The sequence below is a fragment of the Aquarana catesbeiana genome, linkage group LG03 (genome assembly GCF_042186555.1).
Source record: "Aquarana catesbeiana isolate 2022-GZ linkage group LG03, ASM4218655v1, whole genome shotgun sequence".
NCBI classification, from domain to species: domain Eukaryota; kingdom Metazoa; phylum Chordata; class Amphibia; order Anura; family Ranidae; genus Aquarana; species Aquarana catesbeiana.
This window is the reverse complement of record NC_133326.1, coordinates 739,661,007-739,679,920: the sequence shown is the minus strand read 5'-3', so window position 1 is coordinate 739,679,920 and position 18,914 is coordinate 739,661,007. Positions and strand designations below refer to the sequence as shown.

At 45.6% G+C, this 18,914-nt stretch overlaps 1 protein-coding gene across 4 annotated transcripts in view; it reads left to right on the top strand.

Annotated features, from left to right (window-relative positions):
- The window catches only part of LOC141133868 (NACHT, LRR and PYD domains-containing protein 3-like), a 302,902-nt gene that overhangs the window by 246,860 nt on the left and 37,128 nt on the right, over window positions 1-18,914 (top strand). For 2 of the 4 annotated variants that reach the window (XM_073623453.1, XM_073623454.1), the window contains exon 6: window positions 3,663-3,806. The exons of 1 other annotated variant lie outside the window; for it this stretch is intronic. In XM_073623453.1, the coding sequence (XP_073479554.1) occupies window positions 3,663-3,806 (144 nt within the window). Of the gene's footprint in view, window positions 1-3,662; window positions 3,807-10,542; window positions 10,772-18,914 lie in introns of those variants that run through there. One more of the 4 variants, XM_073623456.1, reaches the window with a different exon arrangement.

The following is an 18,914-nucleotide window of genomic DNA, read 5'->3' as shown; positions in this document are numbered from 1 at the left end:
TTGGAATGTTGTTTCTGTGTGTTCAGCAGGTCATGGCGCGATTTATTGAGGGCTCGTCTATATGCTTTTTTGAGACAGGTACTTGAATATCCTCTTTCGAGGAGTCTCTTTTTTAGGATATTGGCTTCAGTTTTAAAGCCAGTATCGTCGGAGCAATTACGGAGGGCTCTTAAATACTGGCTATATGGTATAGAGGCAAGAAGTGGTCTGGGATGGAAGCTAGTCGCGTGGAATAAAGAGTTGCCTGCTGTAGAAGTCCACCCAACCTCCTCCCAAGGACTCTGGAGAACCACTATACTATATATTAAAACAGAAATACTGATCAGCACAATCTGGATCTTATAGTCAAGGAATTTGCCAGCTGGAAAAGCCGTATGTATCGGGAACACACCGACAGATCGATTCCCCTGAATGTATGTGGAGATCTCTGTACAGTGACCAGAGGGATCTGAGAGTAAATTTTACATGAAGAAACACTGTGAAATGTTACCTATAATTGGGAGTGAATAGAATGATCTGCACACTGCGGGAATCCCTTCACATTGCCGAGCTTTACTTCACTTGAATCTGTTGTAATGTCCTATGTACAAGGAATGAATATCTGAGCAGATTGGATGAGTATTGTGCATTGTATGGTGTTTTTCTCCAGTGATGTTATCTCTCCTTGTTCTCAATGTCTACTTACCTGGATTAAGCAGTCAGGACTGAATACAATCATTATTACACTCACATGGAATACGGATGTACAAATATGTGACTGTATCATGATATGTCCAATCCCGTTGTCTTCTCAGCCCCACTGACTGACAGACTCATGACCCGGGTAGTTTTGTAGATATTATAGGGTGTGGTTCTTATTCTGTACATCTTTCCATGACGGGATAGTGTGACATGTGTTATATGTGTTCTACACAGACATACACGGCTCCGCTATAGGAACGAGCTGCAGGGATCCAGTTTTAGCTGGTTTTGAGCCATCATATAGGAATTAAGGGGGTGCTTTGCATTGGGGGGGGTGGGCTTGTCTATTGTGGGGTTTTTGCACTTTTTTTGGCCCTCCGTCTCATGAGGGGTATTTTTGCCCTAATATTTTTGAGGAGAGTTGGAGTATTTCGGGGGGGGGGGGTCATTGTGCTAATACATTGTTGTACATTGCTATTTTAAGCAATAAATCTTTTTTTATTTCTTGTTTGTTGGTATAGTATATTACTGATTACACCCCCAATATTTATTCGGTGAGCTTTGCATATTCATATTAGGTGGGATTCCCATTTATTCCAGATTTGTTCCATGTAAAATCCCCAGAAAGTCGTACATTTGTCTGAATCTTTAAGACTTTGCTGCGACTTCTGAGGCTTCTTTACCCCTCACCTCTCCTCCCTGGTCATCCTTGCTGCCTAAAATCTTCCTCCCAACACATCCCCGTCACACCTGAGCGTAGCGGAAACGCACATTCCCACTTCCATTATTTGTGTATTTTTCATGTGTAAGCACACATTGTGTATAGGGAGCCCATTCACTGGAATGTTCTGCCCTACATGCAACAAACACCCCAAAGTAGCTCAAGAATCTTCTCAGTCATGGAGCGTCATGCATCTTGGCAGCAAAACATGCGTCTGATAACTGTGATTGGGGCGTCATTAACAATTAGCCGACATTCATATCTGCGTGTTTCCGAATACGAGGCGACCCACACAGAAAATGTGCACTTTCTCATATGTCTAAAAAATGCACAGCAACGCACGCCACACATGTCCAGATGTAAATGAATGGTAACACAAAAGCAATGCTCCGTGCTGTGCGTTTTTGAAACATAAAGCAAAGCGCATGTATTCTTGCCGTCTGCCATGCATTCAAAAATGTTAAGAAGCAAATGAATAATAACACAAGTGTGACGCACATTGTCGCACATTTATGAAATGCACAGCAAAGCATGGATTTTCTTGCAGGTTGCTGTGCAGTTGGAAATGTACAGATGTGAATGAATGGTAACGTATTTACAACTGATGGCAACCCGCAAGAAAACGCATGCTTTGCTATGCATTTTGAAGATGTGCGGCAACACACATTGCACTTGCGATACCATTCATTGGCGTCTGAATGTTTCTGAACACCCGGCAACCTGCACGAAAACGCATGCTTTTCTGCGTGATTTGTGTGGCAATGCGCATCACACTTGTGTTACCATTCATCTGCATCTTCATGTTTTTGAACGTATGCCAACCCGTAAGAAAACGCATGCTTTGCTTTGCTGTGTATTTTGAAGATGTGTGACAACACACGTTGCACTTGCGATACCATTTGTTGGCGTCTGAACGTTTCTGAATGCCCGGCAACCTGCAGGAATACGCATGCTTTGTCACACGTTTTGGAAACATGCATCATGCTCACCTTGACATTTTTGCAGTACAAGCGTGACGCACGGTCGCAGCGCATTTCTGAAATGTGCCGCAAAGCACACAATTTCTGTGTGGTTGATGTACATTCAGAGTCATGCAGATGTAAATGCAGCCTGATTGTTAATGACGCCCCAATCACGGTTACCAGACACATGTTTTGTCATGTGATAAAACACGCTATAAACACGGATCATCAAAGTCACATAGGAATGCTTCTCAGTAAAGTCACTTTGAAGTCACACCTGGTCGCCGGGAAGTTGTAGAGCAAAGTCAAGCTGGAAGTCGCTGCGACTTTCATGTTGTGCTGTGTGAACCAGAGCTAAATGGTGGTTCCCACATATCACCTTCTACCAGTCACATCATTTACATCGGATTAACCCTTTCCCTGCCCCCTAATTATACCATTTATCACACAGAACATTTGGAGGGAAAGCTTCGTGTTCAGAGATCGGGGGGGAGGGAAATAATGCCAGGGGTGTGACATCATCATCCCAACATTGGAGGGACCAATTGTCTGCAGAAGTGGGCGGAGATGGGAATGTCTGGACTGCATTTTATATCTGGAACCAAAGTGATGTTCCAGGATTTTCCAGAAGCTGAATGGAGACCCCTGTGTAGGAAGACCGGAGACCCCGTATACATATCAGGGGCCTCCTTTAAGTTTTGTCTGGAGTGTGACCTCAAAGACCACTCATAGCCACCAATGAGAAGTCCTCATCAGGTCCAGTATGAGACTGTAGAGCCAGAGGGAAGGCAGCCATGTGGAAGGGAAATGTTGGGTGTTATGCCGTGTACACATGAGCGGACTTTACGGCAGATTTTGCCCGGCGGACTTTTCGACAGACTTTATGACGGACTTTACGAATGAACGGACTTGCCTACACACAATCCACCAAAGTCCGTCGAATTCGTACGTGATGACGTACGACCGGACTAAAACAAGGAAGTCCATAGCCAGTAGCCAATAGCTGCCCTAGCGTTGCTTTTTGTCCGTCAAACTAGCATACAGACGAGCGGACTTTTCGACCGGACTCGAGTTAGACGGATAGATTTAAAACATGTTTCAAATCTAAGTCTGTCCAACTTTTGAGAAAACAAAGTCCGCTGGAGCCCACACACGATTGAATTGTCTGACGAAATCCCGTCCGCTGGGCAAAGTCTGCCGTAAAGTCCGCTCCTGTGTAAGCGGCATTACATTGTTATTCTTGGTGTCAGAGGTCATACATTCTTGGTGGTAATTATTATCTCATTATTGGCTTTTAGATTTCGGGAATGTACTATTTCCAGTAAAGATTGTCCTGGAGAGGACAAAGCAGAAGAAGAAGATTCCTCCTCTTCAGGATATAAAAGGAAGTCTGATTCTCTTTCCTTTCTGATGAACCCGGAGAGTAAAATTAAGGAATTACGGTAAGAGAAATGTGTGATCTGCAGTGATGGGGAAATGTGACGTCTTGTGATTGTTCCCGTCTCTCAGTGTTTCCTTCTATCTCTGGGTGTCCTCCATCCTCACCCATGTAGAATCTTCCATCACCTGTCCTCTTCTCATGTCTTCTCCTCTCTCTGAGGGAATCTTTCTCTTTGTAATCTCATCCATGGGATTTGGGGTTCCCCTTATAGTAGAACAGTGACCAGGCTATGTACATATGGATTGACCATCCATATTCCTAACAAGTAGGAAATAGGATGGAATAGACCCCCTTAGGACTCGCTCACACGCCTGATGATTATGTAGAAGGAAGCAATGCTCAGTAACACTTCTATGACATTTATGATGTGTCTTCATTGTGTTTATGAAGCTCTGAAAACACTAGAAGAATGCTGGAGAAATGTCCGGGGGAGGGGTTTCTCTTCTAGTAGGAGGAGCCTAAAGGGGAAGTGATGTAGAGGAAATGATCTCCTCTGATATGTGGATTGCGGATATATTACAATAATTCTATAAAATGAAAACCAGCCGCCATGTCATCATACTCACTATCGCTCTCCTGCCCCCTGGAGGACAGATTTACCGGTCTGAGGATAATACCCGCTTGGTGACTTGTTACCAGATCTGTTTTATTTGTATGTGTCACAATAGCTGGGATACTCGGATCATTAATAGTTTATTAATAATAACATGTAATATATCCTCACATAGAATCACAATATATCCATGTAAGAATGCACAGAGCGGCCAGCGACCCTCCTCTCCTTCATAACAGTATAGCAGCGGCTCTCCTAGTGTATCTGACAGGCGTGATGACGTCTCCACCTTACACGTTACGCCCTAGGCTGGGCTTCATCATGTATAATTGTGTTGTTTGTTTAAAATGTGTAAATATTAACACTTTTAGGTTTAGGGAGTCTCACTTCTAGCGCTGCACAGCTATCTTTATATCTATCCTGTAAGGGAGGTGTCACTGCACATCACCAATCATAAGTGGCCGACCACAAAGTAGGTTTTTTTGCATGTACATAGTATGCTAAAGTTTGGGTGGTCTCACCCATCATGCTGCAGTATTGAGCACTTTTGACGATATCTTATATGAAGAGAAGAGCGGGAGCCTCCCCCCATGCCATGGGTGCGGAGCAGCCCAAGGAGAAGAAGATAGAAGACACCACGGAGGAGATGCTGGACGAGAACACCGGAGGAAGAACCAGAAGAAGAAGAATAGAAGAAGAAGAAGAAGAAGAAGATGAAGGAAGATAGAAGAAAGAAGAAGCATTTAAATAAAGGAATTGTCAAAAACTGTCTCTTGTCATTTTTAACATTTTTGACAGTTTTTAGTGAAATGGTAGGGGTACCCCCTTGCCATTTCACACAGGGGGGGTGGATCTGGGGGTCCCTTTGTTAAAGGGGGCTTCCAGATTCCAATAAGCTCCCCGCCCGCAGACCCCCACAACCACCGGCCAGGGTTGTGGGGATGAGGCCCTTGTCCTCATCAACATGGGGACAAGGTGTTTTGGGGGGCTACCCCAAAGCACCCTCCCAGTGTTGAGGGCATGTGGCCTGGTATGGTTCAGGAGGGGGGGCGCTCTCTTGTCCCCCCTCTTTTCCTGCGGCCTGCCAGGTTGCGTGTTCGGATAATGGTCTGGTATGGATTTTTGGGGGGACCCCACGCCGTTTTTAAAAAAAAAATTGGTGTGGGGTTCCCCTTAAAATCCATACCAGACCTGAAGGGTCTGGTATCGAATTTAGGGGGACCCCAACGTCTTTTTTTTTTAAATTTTGGCCGGAGTTCCCCTTAATATCCATACCAGACCTGAAGGGCCTGGTATGGAATTTAGGGGGACTCCCACGTCATTTTTTTTTTTTACATTTTGGTTAGGGGTTCCGCTGTGGGGAATTCCCATGCCGTTTTTATCCGTTTATCCATTTAATGAACTTCTATGTGTATTGTCGGCAATGCAATAGCCGCGAGTAGTTTTAAATGGGTTTTTTCCATCGAAATGTCATTTTGCTGTCAGACTGTTCTAAACACAGGAAACATGCACCCCTTTACAGGCATACTATAGACACCCCCCAGGTACGAAATTTAAAGGGATATTACACTTTTATTGTTTCACTTTAAGCATTATTAAAATCACTGCTCCTGAAAAAACGGCCGTTTTTAAAACTTTTTTTGCATTGATCCATGTCCCCTGGGGCGGGACCCGGGTCCCCAAACACTTTTTATGACAATAACTTGCATATAAGCCTTTAAAATTAGCACTTTTGATTTCTCCCATAGACTTTTAAAGGGTGTTCCGCGGCATTCGAATTTGCCGCGAACACCCCAAATTGTTCGCTGTTCGGTGAACTTGCAAACAGCTGATGTTCGAGTCGAACATGAGTTCGACTCGAACTTGAAGCTCATCCCTAGTGACCAGCACTGTGTGCTGCCATTGTAATATTCATGGCAGGAATAGAAGGGCTGTTATCAGGCTTTATAAATGCTGAATAAATGTCACATAATCACATGGTACTGACACACGTGTGACCGAGACCTCACTGACCTCTGTAGCTACAGACACCACGGATCAATTCATCCTCAATTTTCACACAATATCCAGTGAGGTCCTTCCGGCGGGTTTCAGCAATCAGCTCCCCCTCCCCTCCCCCTCCTCTGAGTCATTCAGTTATGAAGGGAAATTACAGCTTGAGCTACTGAGCTCTGTATATAACATGGATTGTACAGTGATCTGGGAAGGACAGACAGGTAAACATGTGGAAAAGAGATTTCACCTCCACCTGCTGGCTGAAAATGAAAATGCAAATTATGTATATACAATATTTCATAGCTACAAATCTATGAATGGAATGTTTTATCCGGACCATAATAAAGATAGAAAACACGATCCATTCCTCTGAAGACAAAGACCTCAGACAGTTCTCACTTCTGTACAAAAGGCCGTCCCATAACCAATACAACTCATACTCCAGAAATATCATCTGTCATTGTCTCCCTTCTGCAGGATAGGAGTTATAAATCCTGGAAAGTTACCCCTCCCCCATCACTAGAAGAAATGATGAACATCCCTAACTCCCATCCCCTTTATGAGTCCTTGTCAGCCATAAAAAGTCCCAAGTCTTCCTCTGCCAATGGCTCCCCCTGCTGTGTCTGAGCCAATGAGAAGGGAGAGAGCCAAGAGATCCTCTGCTCTTGTGCACATTGCTGGATGAAGATCAGGCTCAGATAAGTATTGGGGGGATGGGGGGAGCTGCATGCAGAAGCTGCTTTACCTTAATACAGAGAATACAGAAAATACATTAACCAGTTCCCAACCAGCCGCCACATTTGTACTGCAGCAGGTTGTCTCTCCTGCGCGAATCGCCATCATTGTTCGTCGGTCACGCGCCCCGCCGTCCCCACAATGATTGGATTGATTTTAGAACCGATCAGTCTACAGGCCCAGGTCAATGATTTCTGGCCTGGACCTGCTGATCGGTTGTGGTGAATGGCAGACTGTCCTCTATCTGTGTAATGTAAACACAGGCAGAGGAAGTGATGTCATCTCCCCTCATGGAGCCCTTTTAGTTTCCAGCGATCGAGAAGACATCTTCTGTGAGTACACCAACACTACACTGACACCAGGACATGTAGGTACACATTTAACCCCTTGATCACCCCCTGATCACCCCCCCCAAATAACCCTTTCACTCCCTGTCACAGTGTCACTAGTATAGTGTACAGATCTCTTTTCTGATCACTGTATTAGTGTCACGGGTGACATCAGTTGGGTTTTAGTGTCAGTTAGGGTCAGCGTCAATCCCAGACAGCCTCAGATTAGTGCCAGGTACACTAACACACACACTATATACCTCCATTACTAGTATAGAATCTGAACGGATCAATATCTTTGATCTGATCAGAACTATATTAGCGTCTCTAATATTATAGTGTTCCCAAAAACACAGCGTTAGCAGGATCAGACCAGACACCTGACAGCAACTGTGTTTAGCCCCTCCGCCCAGCCCAGCCCAGCCCACCCAAGTGCAGTATCAATAGATCACTATCACTTACAAAACACAGCACACAAAACTGCAGCATTAGCAGAGTCACCCCTGATCCCTGCTAGCACTACCTGTTTTTATTGTAGCGATTGAAGCAATCGCTGACAACCAGGTGCTCTTTTACCTGTGAGTCACACTAGCTGTACCTATAAATTTAGTGGCCAAAAATACCAAACAGAGGTACAGCATTGAAGAGACCTCACTGTCAGATTCAGGCTCAGTATACAAACCAGTAGAGAGCACCCTGACAGATATCTCTGATGACGGAGTAGTGGTCCCTGCTAAGGTCAGGTGTACCCGACCCCGTTCTTCTGTTGCCGAGGTGCAACAACCACATGGTTTTTATATGGAGCAGAGAGCCCGTACTAGTGTCACTCATCCTTCTGGTGGACTGGCAAGCACCAGCGGTCTAGTACATCCTGGTCGTAGACAAACCAGCACTGCAGTAACAGTTGGTGACATGGCGTGGCGAGTCCCATAAGTGCAGTTCAAGCTGGTGCGGTGGCTAGCACAAGTAGTGCCCTGCAGTCACCAAGAGTTTGAACACAGGCTAATCCTGATTGGAAGCCCACCACTTCTGCAGCGCCTGTTCCTCCCCCATTCATTGGCCAACCCAGAATTTAGGTGGAAACAGTGGATTTTAGTACCCTTGACTAGAGATGAGCCCCCCAGTTCGGTTCGCACCAGAACTTGCAAAACATTTGTGCGAACACCGTTAAAGTCTATGAGAAACAAATGTGAAAATAAAAACTGCTCATTTTAAAGGCTTATATGCAAGTTATTGCCATAAAAAGTGTTTGGGGACCCGGATCCTGCCCCAGGGGACATGGATCAATGCAAGAAAAGTTTTTAAAATGGCCGTTTTTTTAGGAGCAGTGATTTTAATGATTTTTTCTCTCTTCTGAAATTCCAACAATCATTCTCGGTGACTTCAACATCCCTATTAATCTTAACACTCCCCCTACTTCTAAGCTGCTGAGCTTAACCTCCTCTTTTGACCTACAGTGGGGACGGAAAGTATTCAGACCCCCTTAAACTTTTCACTCTTTGTTATATTGCAGCCATTTGCTAAAATCATTTAAGTTAATTTTTTTCCTCATTAATGTACACACAGCACCCCATATTGTACACACAGCACCCCATATTGTACACACAGCACCCCATAATGTACACACAGCACTCCATATTGTACACACAGCCCCCCATATTGTACACACAGCCCCCCATATTGTACACACAGAACCCCATATTGTACACGCAGCACCCCATATTGTACACACAACACCCCATATTGTACACACAGCACCCCATATTGTACACACAGCACCCCATATTGTACACACAGCCCCCCATATTGTACACACAGCACCCCATATTGTACACACAGCACCCCATATTGTACACACAGCACCCCATATTGTACACACAACACCCCATATTGTACACACAGCACCCCATATTGACAGAAACACACAGAATTGTTGACATCTTTGCAGATTTTTTTTTTAAATCAGATAATTTTTATTGAAAATCAAAAACAAAAAATAAAAACAAAAATCAAAGAACCATACAAAGGTTTTTCAGTAGTATTTAAGGACATATATTAAGCACATTTATCTGACCACAAATATCTGTACATTGTGTCACTCATATATAATAACATGCTTTGTAGTTTCATATCAGAAATAAAAGATGTATATGTGTAATAAGGCATTTGTGGTAGTGTTTCTTCATTCTTTTTTTTTTTTACTTTATTCTTTATTTCCCCTTTTTTTTTTTAAAAAAGGAAAACAAAGACAACCTTTATGTCCTCTTAATAGGATACTATTTCTCTCCACTTTCGGTCCCAAAAAAAAAAAAAAAAAGGGGGGGCCTCTGAGTGGAGTTTGTTACCGCTAACCCTTAAACAGCGGGAGGCGGTAAGTATGCTCTATAACAAACAGTACCCATTGGGTATAACACAACATAAACCTTTAAATCTTTGCAGGTCCCAACACTCTTGTATCACTGCTCTATCGCAGACTTTCTTCTTCAGTGTCATAAACTAACTTGGTGTATTTATTGATGTCGATCTACCGCCTAAGATTCTATTTTGAACCAGTCGCAATGGAGCCAGTCCCGGGGTGTCTAACCAGGGTTCCCAGATAGATTCAAATTTTTGTGGGCTACCTCTATGCTTATAGGTGAGTTGTTCTCTAATAAGAGAATCATTTACGGATGTAATCCATTCTGTATGTGTGGGGGCCGTTATAGATAGCCATTTTCTGGCGATGAGTTTCCTAGCTAGGAATAAAGTTCTGAGGATGGCAATATATGTATGGGGTGTGTACTGTTCCTCATCCAACCAACCCAGCAAACAGAGTTTAGGGTCTGTAGTGAGTCTAAGATTCCAGATACTATTAATGGTACTAATCACTTCCGCCCAATATCTATGCAATTTTGGGCATTTCCACAGCATGTGAACAAGTGTACCAGTGTCCACAAGACAGCGAGGACACAGCGGACTCTCCCTCCTGCGCCATCTGTGTAATTTCTCAGGTGTGCGGTAGGTGCGATGTATAATAAATAATTGAGTGAGTTTTTGAGATGAGGACAGTGATATTTTAGGTACATTATCTAATATGGTAATCCATTCCTCATCTGAGATATGCTCTATGTCTGCTCCCCATCCAGCTCTACAATTCAGAGCCATCGCTTTAGACACGTGGCCCAGAAGAGAGCCGTACAGAGAGGAAATTTGTCCCTTTCGGGATGAAGACAAGATCAGCTGTGTAATCACCGGGGACCTGGATAGCTCCCAAGTGGACACCACAGCCTGTGCTGTTATAGCATGCCTAAGTTGCAGGTATTGGAAAAATGAGGTGTTTGGTAAGTTAAATTCTGTACGGAGTGATTGAAAATCGCGCAATATGCCCCCGCAATATAGTTGTGGGATATATTTCACTCCCCTAGCTAACCAATTGGAGAAATTTTCCAATTTGTTTAATTCTAGGTAGTTTCTGTTATTCCAAATACGAGACCAGTTTGTATAACCCGTGTACTGAAGATGTTGTTTTGTTTTGTTCCATACTTTGTCTATAAGCTGTAGCGTAGGGTATTGAGTCAGTGCTCCCAGTTCACCAGCCTCTAAGCACTCCACAAGTTCGCCACATGACACCTGAGTGCACACAATATTGCGGATGGGGTCAGAGGGCTCAGGGCAGAGCCAGCCCGTCAGATGTTGCATCTGAGCTGCTATAAAGTAAAGAAACGAATTTGGCACCGCAAGTCCCCCCGAGTCCTTAGCCTCTTGTAAGGTCTCTAGTTTTATTCTTGGAACCTGTTTCCTCCATATTAATGCACGATAGATGGTGTTACATCTCTTAAATATGTGGACAGGGATCCAGACGGGGGCGTTGTGGAGTGCATAGAGTATTTGTGGATTCCATATCATCTTTATCAAATTGCATCTGCCGACTACGGAGAGTGGCAATTTAATCCAGCTGGTAGTTTTTTCCTGAAATTGTTTAAGTATTGGGTCTATATTTAGCTTTATATAATATTCTAGGTTAGGGTGTATAATTATTCCTAGGTATTTAAATTTATCAACTATTTTGATCTGTTCAGCTATCTGAGGTAGGGGCCCTGTTAGTGGATCTAAGGGTAGTAGTGTGGACTTGTCCCAATTTATTGTGAACCCGGAAAAGGTTCCAAATGTGTGTATTAATTCCATTAGCTTGATCAGTGAGGTGGAGGTGTCACCCAGAAATAAAAGTGCATCATCCGCATATAATGCCAATTTGTCCTCTATTTCACCCCGTCTGAATCCCACTATGTCTGGGTTCCCTCTTATGGCTGCCGCTAGAGGTTCTATGGCTAGAGCAAAGAGCAATGGAGAAAGGGGACATCCTTGTCTGGTTCCCCTATAAAGTTCAAAGGAAGAAGACAAGGTGTTATTTATCCTAATACATGCCTTAGGGGCCTTGTATAATAATTTAATCCAAGTAATTATTTTATCATCTTTGCAGATTTATTAAAAAAGAAAAACTGAAATATCACATGGTCCTAAGTATTCAGACCCTTTGCTCAGTATTTGGGAAAGATGCAACAAGTTTTTCACACCTGGATTTGGGGATCCTCTGCCATTCCTCCTTGCAGATCCTCTCCAGTTCTGTCAGGTTGGATGGTAAACGTTGGTGGACGGCCATTTTTAGGTCTCTCCAGAGATGCTCTATTGGGTTTAAGTCAGGGCTCTGGCTGGGTCATTCAAGAACAGTCACGGAGTTGTTGTGAAGCCACGCCTTCGTTATTTTAGCTGTGTGCTTAGGGTCATTGTCTTGTTGGAAGGTAAACCTTCGGCACAGTCTGAGGTCCTGAGCACTCTGGAGAAGGTTTTCGTCCAGGATATCCCTGTACTTGGCCGCATTCATCTTTCCCTCGATTGCGACCAGTTGTCCTGTCCCTGCAGCTGAAAAACACCCCCACAGCATGATGCTGCCACCACCATGCTTCACTGTTGGGATTGTATTGGACAGGTGATGAGCAGTGCCTGGTTTTCTCCACACATACCGCTTAGAATTAAGGCCAAAAAGTTTTATATTGGTCTCATCAGACCAGAGAATCTTATTTCTCACCATCCTGGAGTCCTTCAGGTGTTTTTTTTAGCAAACTCTGTGCAGGCTTTCATGTGTGTTGCACTGAGGAGAGGCTTCCGTCAGGCCACTCTGTCATAAAGCTCTGACTGGTGGAGGGCTGCAGTGATCAGGGCAGCCATCCAAAATTTTTGGGCCCCTTACACACTTTTAGGCCTGCCTCCCCCCCGCGAGCCTGACCACCAACATTCCCCAGGGGTGGCCCACAGGCAATCCCACCGAATCTGCACACCGGCCACCTCACCTGTTCGCACTCAGCCCCCCATTCCTGTATATATGTCAGCCCCCTCAATCCTGTATATATGTCAGCCCCCCTCACACCTGTATATATGTCAGCCCCCCTACACACACACACGTGTATATATGCCAGCCCCACCGCCCACTTGTATTTATATGTCAGCCCCCTCACACCTGTGTGTGTGTGTGTGTGTGTGTGTGTGTATATATATATATATATGTCAGCTCCACACATACACAAATCTGTAAACACACAAGGCTCTGGCCCCTCCCTGTACACAAACAGCCCCCTGCCTTTCCTTCTCAGCCCCTACTTGTAAAGGAAATCTTCCTACCTAGTCCCAGCTCATTTTCACAAAGCTGACACAGAGGAGCACAGTACAGGCAGCTCACACGAGGGGTGTACATGGACATAGTAGCAAGAGGTGGCTGTAAAGAGCTTGATGTTTGAGCTCAATGACAAAGAGAATAGCAGAAGCTGCAAGATCGTTTCCATAGTGCACAACATGGCTCCCCTTCATCCGTCCTGCCTTCTTCTAGCCCGGGTGGGCCCCTCTGGCCCCGGGGCCCCTTACAGTTGTATCGGCTGTACCCCCCTGATGGCGGCCCTGGCAGTGATGATTGACTTTCTACAACTTTCTCCCATCTCCCGACTGCATCTCTGGAGCTCAGCCACAGTGATCTTTGGGATCTTCTTTACCTCTCTCACCAAGGCTCTTCTCCCCCGATAGCTCAGTTTGGCCGGACGGCCAGCTCTAGGAAGGATTCTGGTCATCCCAAACATCTTCCATTTAAGGATTATGGAGGCCACTGTGCTCTTAGGAACCTTAAGTGCAGCAGAAATTTTTTTGTAACCTTGGCCAGATCTGTGCCTTGCCACAATTCTGTCTCTGAGCTCTTCAGGCAGTTCCTTTGACCTCATGATTCTCATTTGCTCTGACATGCACTGTGAGCTGTAAGGTCTTATATAGACAGGTTGTGGCTTTCCTAATCAAGTCCAATCAGTATAATCAAACACAGCTGGACTCAAATGAAGGTGTAGAACCATCTCAAGGATGATCAGAAGAAATGGACAGCACCTGAGTTAAATATATGAGTGTCACAGCAAAGGGTCTGAATACTTAGGACCATGTGATATTTCAGTTTTTTTTTTTTTTTTTAAATCTGCAAAAATGTCAACAATTCTGTGTTTTTCTGTCAATATGGGGGGCTGTGTGTACAATATGGGGCGCTGTGTGTACATTAATGAGGAAAAAAATGAACTTAAATGATTTTAGCAAATGGCTGCAATATAACAAAGAGTGAAAAATTTAAAGGGGTCTGAATACTTTCCGTCCCCACTGTAATATATATATATATATATATATATATATATATATACTGTATTTATCGGCGTATAACACGCACCCCAAGTTTAGGAGAGAATTTTAAGGAAAAAAAATTTTTAGGAGGGAAGTTTAAGGAAAAAAAACTTACATTAAAATGCCCATCAATGCAGCCTTATCTGTCCATCTGCAGCCTTTTCAGTGTCAGTGCAGCCTTGCCCCAGTGCAGTCTTGTCAGTGCAGCTTTGTCAGTGCAGCTTTGCCCCAGTGCAGCTTTGCCCCAGTGCAGCCTTGTCAGTGCAGCTTTGTCAGTGCAGCCTTGCCCCAGTGCAGCCTTGCCTCAGTGCAGCTTTGCCCCGGTGCAGCCTTGCCTCAGTGCAGCTTTGCCCCGGTGCAGCCTTGCCTCAGTGCAGCTTTGCCCCAGTGCAGCTTCGTTAGTGCAGGTCTGCCCCAGTCCAGCCATGTCAGTGCAGCTTTGTGCACTCGGTGTAGATTCAAAAAATGGCGCCGAGACAGCAGGGAGCCGAGATACACATACCCGAGTGTTCTCAGCTTTTTCCGGCGCCGCCGTCACGCCCAGTTCCGCCCCTGGACCTGTGTTATGTCCATCATAGGGCAGGACTGGGCGTGACTGTGAGCGGCGCCGAAAAAAGCCGAGAACACCCGGGTATGTGTATCTCGGATCCGACAAGAGCCGAGATACACATACCCGCCCAGTCCCGCCCTATGATGGACATAACACAGGTCCAGGGGCGGGACTGGGCGTGACGGCGGCGCCAGAAAAAGCCGAGAACACTCGAGTATGTGTATCTCGGCTCCCTGCAGTCTCTGCGCCATTTTTGAATCTACCCACGGCTGTGTATGTCGGCGGCGACCGCGGCAAATGCCGCGATCACTCCAATGACACAGAAATTGGCGGGGATCGGCCTATAACACGCACCCACGATTTTCCCCTGATTTTCAGGGGAAAAAGTGCGTGTTATATGCCGATAAATACGGTATATATATAGTTCATTCAGTGGTGTACATGTAGCGGTCACCTACTTTCATGTAGGTGAGTTTAAATGACAAAGTACGGTTTCAGGTAAAATTGGGCAGGCTTGTATTGTGATTCCAGGCCTGGTTGTTTATTTTGAGAACTGGGAGTGTCAGTGTAGTGCAGGGTGTGGCCACCTGTGCTTGGACCCAGAAATGCCTCTTCTTGCTTTCAGTGGAAATAGTTCTGGAAGAGAGGTTGGACTTGGGATCTGAGTGACAGGCAGCTTGTGTTTGAGTTCTGGCCAATCAATAATTTGTTTGGCAGGAGGCGGGACTCTCATAAAAGCTGGGGTCACATGCTGCTAGGGAGTTCCGGAGAGGAGAGATCAGAGAGAGGGCCCCCTGCGGGGAGCCAAGCGAGGAGCCCCCCCCCCACGGGGAAGGAGGGGGAGGACCAGGCCACACGGAAGAGAGGAGTTAGTGACACCGCACAGCATGTATTTGCTGGTGTCACTGGACGCCCCTGTGGGCAAGGGAGCGTGCCAGACTGGAGAGAAGGGATGGAGAACCCATTTCAGAAGAAGTAGCAACTAAGCGGAAGACAACTGGGCGATCGATTGTTTGTGAGTGGCACATGGACTGTTGATCAAGTGAGTGAAAGCCCAGGGGAAAGGTACTACCAGAGGCTGAGGGATGTTGGTACCCAAGTCAGTGAGACAGGTGGTGTTAGCCTGTGACTTTGGGTTCAACAATGTCCCGGGATTCCAATCAGTCAGGCGGGAGGAATTATTCAGAGTAATCTCTTCCTTAGCTCAACTTGGAAGTACTGTACAGATGGGAAGTAGTGGTCAAAAGGCGGCGGTAGAGCTCCGAGCACAAACAGAGATACAGATTGTTCTAAAAAAAGTCTACGGGTGAAGAAGTTATTCAAAGTGACTCTTTACTACAACAGCCTATGTATCCTCTAGTAAATCTACCAAAGTCTATATGCAAAGAGTTATTCAGAGTGGATCTTGCTATTCGTTTTCATTGTTCTCAAGGACCAGACTACTCCAGTCTTCCCAAAGAAAAGTTATTTAGAGTGACTTTTCATAGTCCGCATTGTTCTAAGTCTTTGCATGAGAAGGCAAAGGAAAGATTATAAAGCAGCAAAAGAGCATCTCAGAAAACCTTCTCCTATCCCAGTTCATGTTACACCAATAAAAGCAAAGAGAAAACTACAATATGGACTGTTTCTATTTCTATGGGCTGCGATGGGCTGGGTGGTAAATGTGATTTACGGATAGAACACACAAATTGCAGCTCCTTCGGGGGTAGTGCGCTACATACATTATATAATACACTTCAGGCGGTATATATATATATATATATATATATATATATATATATATATATATATATATATATATGTATATACTCTGCATTCAGTGTAGCGTATATATACAGTTCATTTGGTGTGTGTGTGTTTTATATATATATTTATGGTCGGAGCCCTCCGTCCTGAGAGGTATGAAGCACATAAACACGTCACAAGACTAACAACATCAATAGACCTTGACTGCTGAGGCGCAATGGGCTTAGGTCCCACTTAACTTAACACCAAGGGATAAAATCCCCCACCACCCTTGCCCTTCACTCCATTAAATAAGACACTTACAACCATTAGGTTGGAAAGGGCAAGGCCACAGCTTTATTAAATTCCAACACTTAACATGTGAACATATTTAACCAGTACCAGTCACAGTCGTACTGTGAGCACTTAACCAAAAGAGGGAAGTGGTGAACATATTAACCAGTACCAATCACAGTCGTACTGTGAGCACTTAACCAAATTAGGGAAGTGGGGCCTGTCCTTACCATAAGTGCTGGACAGACAGCCTATTTCCAATTTTCCATCAAGGGCATAGCCCATTACAGCAACTTTAACTGCTGGCAAGGTCAAGAAAACCGCCAAACGCCCGTCAGTTAATAACTGACGTGCGCCCCACCGCAGCCAGCACCTGTTTCACACCTCGCTGCAGGCCAAGATTGAATATATCCAACCCAATGCCATTAAGGTGAAGGCCATCCAGTCTCAACAGATCATTATTATTACCCTCCAGATCCTTGTGACTGATGACGAACCCCCCCTATTTGCCAAACAAACTTAGCGACCTGAGCGTTCACTTTCGGACGGAAGCGTTCTGGCCGTGTGGGGGTGGGAGCAGGTAATTCCCTTGCCCACAGCAGGCGAGGCACAATTTCCGACCAGATGGGCACCAAATTGGTGTAAACTGCATAGCATTGAGAAATGTCCCGCTTGATGGCAGAGATCAAGACATAGAACGTGTATAACCCACCTAATTCCCCCAGCGTGAAGAATCAAGATGATGGGGCCAGTCACATGGGACCAAATGCGTAAACACTCTGGAAGGACCCGAGGCCAGCGTAAACCATGAACCCCCAGTTCTTCCCGTAGCTCCGAACCGACGCGCGGCCCAATAAATGAAGGAATCTTCCATGATCCAGAAGAGAAGCGTCTCAAACGGGGAAACAAAAAGACGGCAACAGGGAAAGGATACCGGAGAGAAGAGGGAGGGAAACCGGACGCCGGGAATCGGGGGAGTAAGTCACACACCTCCAACCCCGCAGGCCCCGACGGGTCAAACGCTTTTGTGATGTCTTCTCACCCAAGGAGCTGAAAACCAAGAAGGACAAAGAAGGCATGGCCAACAAAACCGTGGCAACCTGAAGAACCTCTTGCAGTAAATAAACAAGGTAAGAAATAAAACCACGCATATTACCCGTGAAGACGAGATGGAAAACTGACCACCCGATGCCTGAACCCATTTTGTCCCACACCCGGCAGTACGACGCCCACGTCCAACGGGAAGGCGACACCCAGAGGACTGGCAAACCTCAAAAACGAGGTTCCGCAAGTAGGCCGGACAGGGAGGCCCTCCGGGGAAGCGACGGGGCAAGGGCGCGGAAATGATGGAGCTGTGAAAGAGAGGGAGCATCGGCAATATCATTAGCAGTTCCAGGGACATGCCTAGCTCTAAGAAAACGTTAAACTGCAGGCACTTTAAAACCCAAAAACGCAGCAACGACATGACCAGAGGGGATCTGGCAGACTGTTGATTGACCACTTGCACCACGCTCATATTATCGGACCAGAAAAAACCCACCTATCGATTGTGCAACCGCTCACCCCACAGCTCAATGGCGACAATAATCAGAAAACGCTCCAGCTGTGTAAGATTGCGCAAAAGATCCATGCGGGCCCATGAGGCCGGCCAACAATCAGCAGACCACTCCCCTTGGAAAAAACACCAAAACCACAGAAACCTGCTGCATCGGTATATAGCTCCAGCTGTGTGTTCATTACCTCCTCCAGCAACCGACATGACTGGCCGTTGTAGGACTGGAGGAAGGACAGCCACGTCCCCTAAGTCATGGGCTTGGTGATACTGATATAATGGTGGGGGACAGCCACCCCCTTTGTGGCCCATGCCAGACGTCTACAGAAAGCCAGTCCCATGCGGGTGACGCGGAAAGGTAAAGACCAATTGACCCAGCAAAGATTGAAGTTGTATTGCACAGCCCATGAGGGGGGGGGGGGGCATGTCAAAAATATCTTCCCTGAAAGTAGCATCCCAACAGATGGAAGTAACAAGAAATAGCTCAGCCCATGGAATTAGGTGCCGTGCCGGCACATTCGAAGGAGTAAAAGGGGATCCAAAAGCCACGGTCTAAACCGTCCCTCAAGATCAAGGCTTCACTATGAAGGGGGGTCTAGCCAGGGAAGCATCTCTGAGATGATCACTGGGGTCCTCTGGTTTAGAAATGTCAGGCTTGGCCCCCCGGCCGGGAAAGAGGTTGTTTTCCCTTGTGG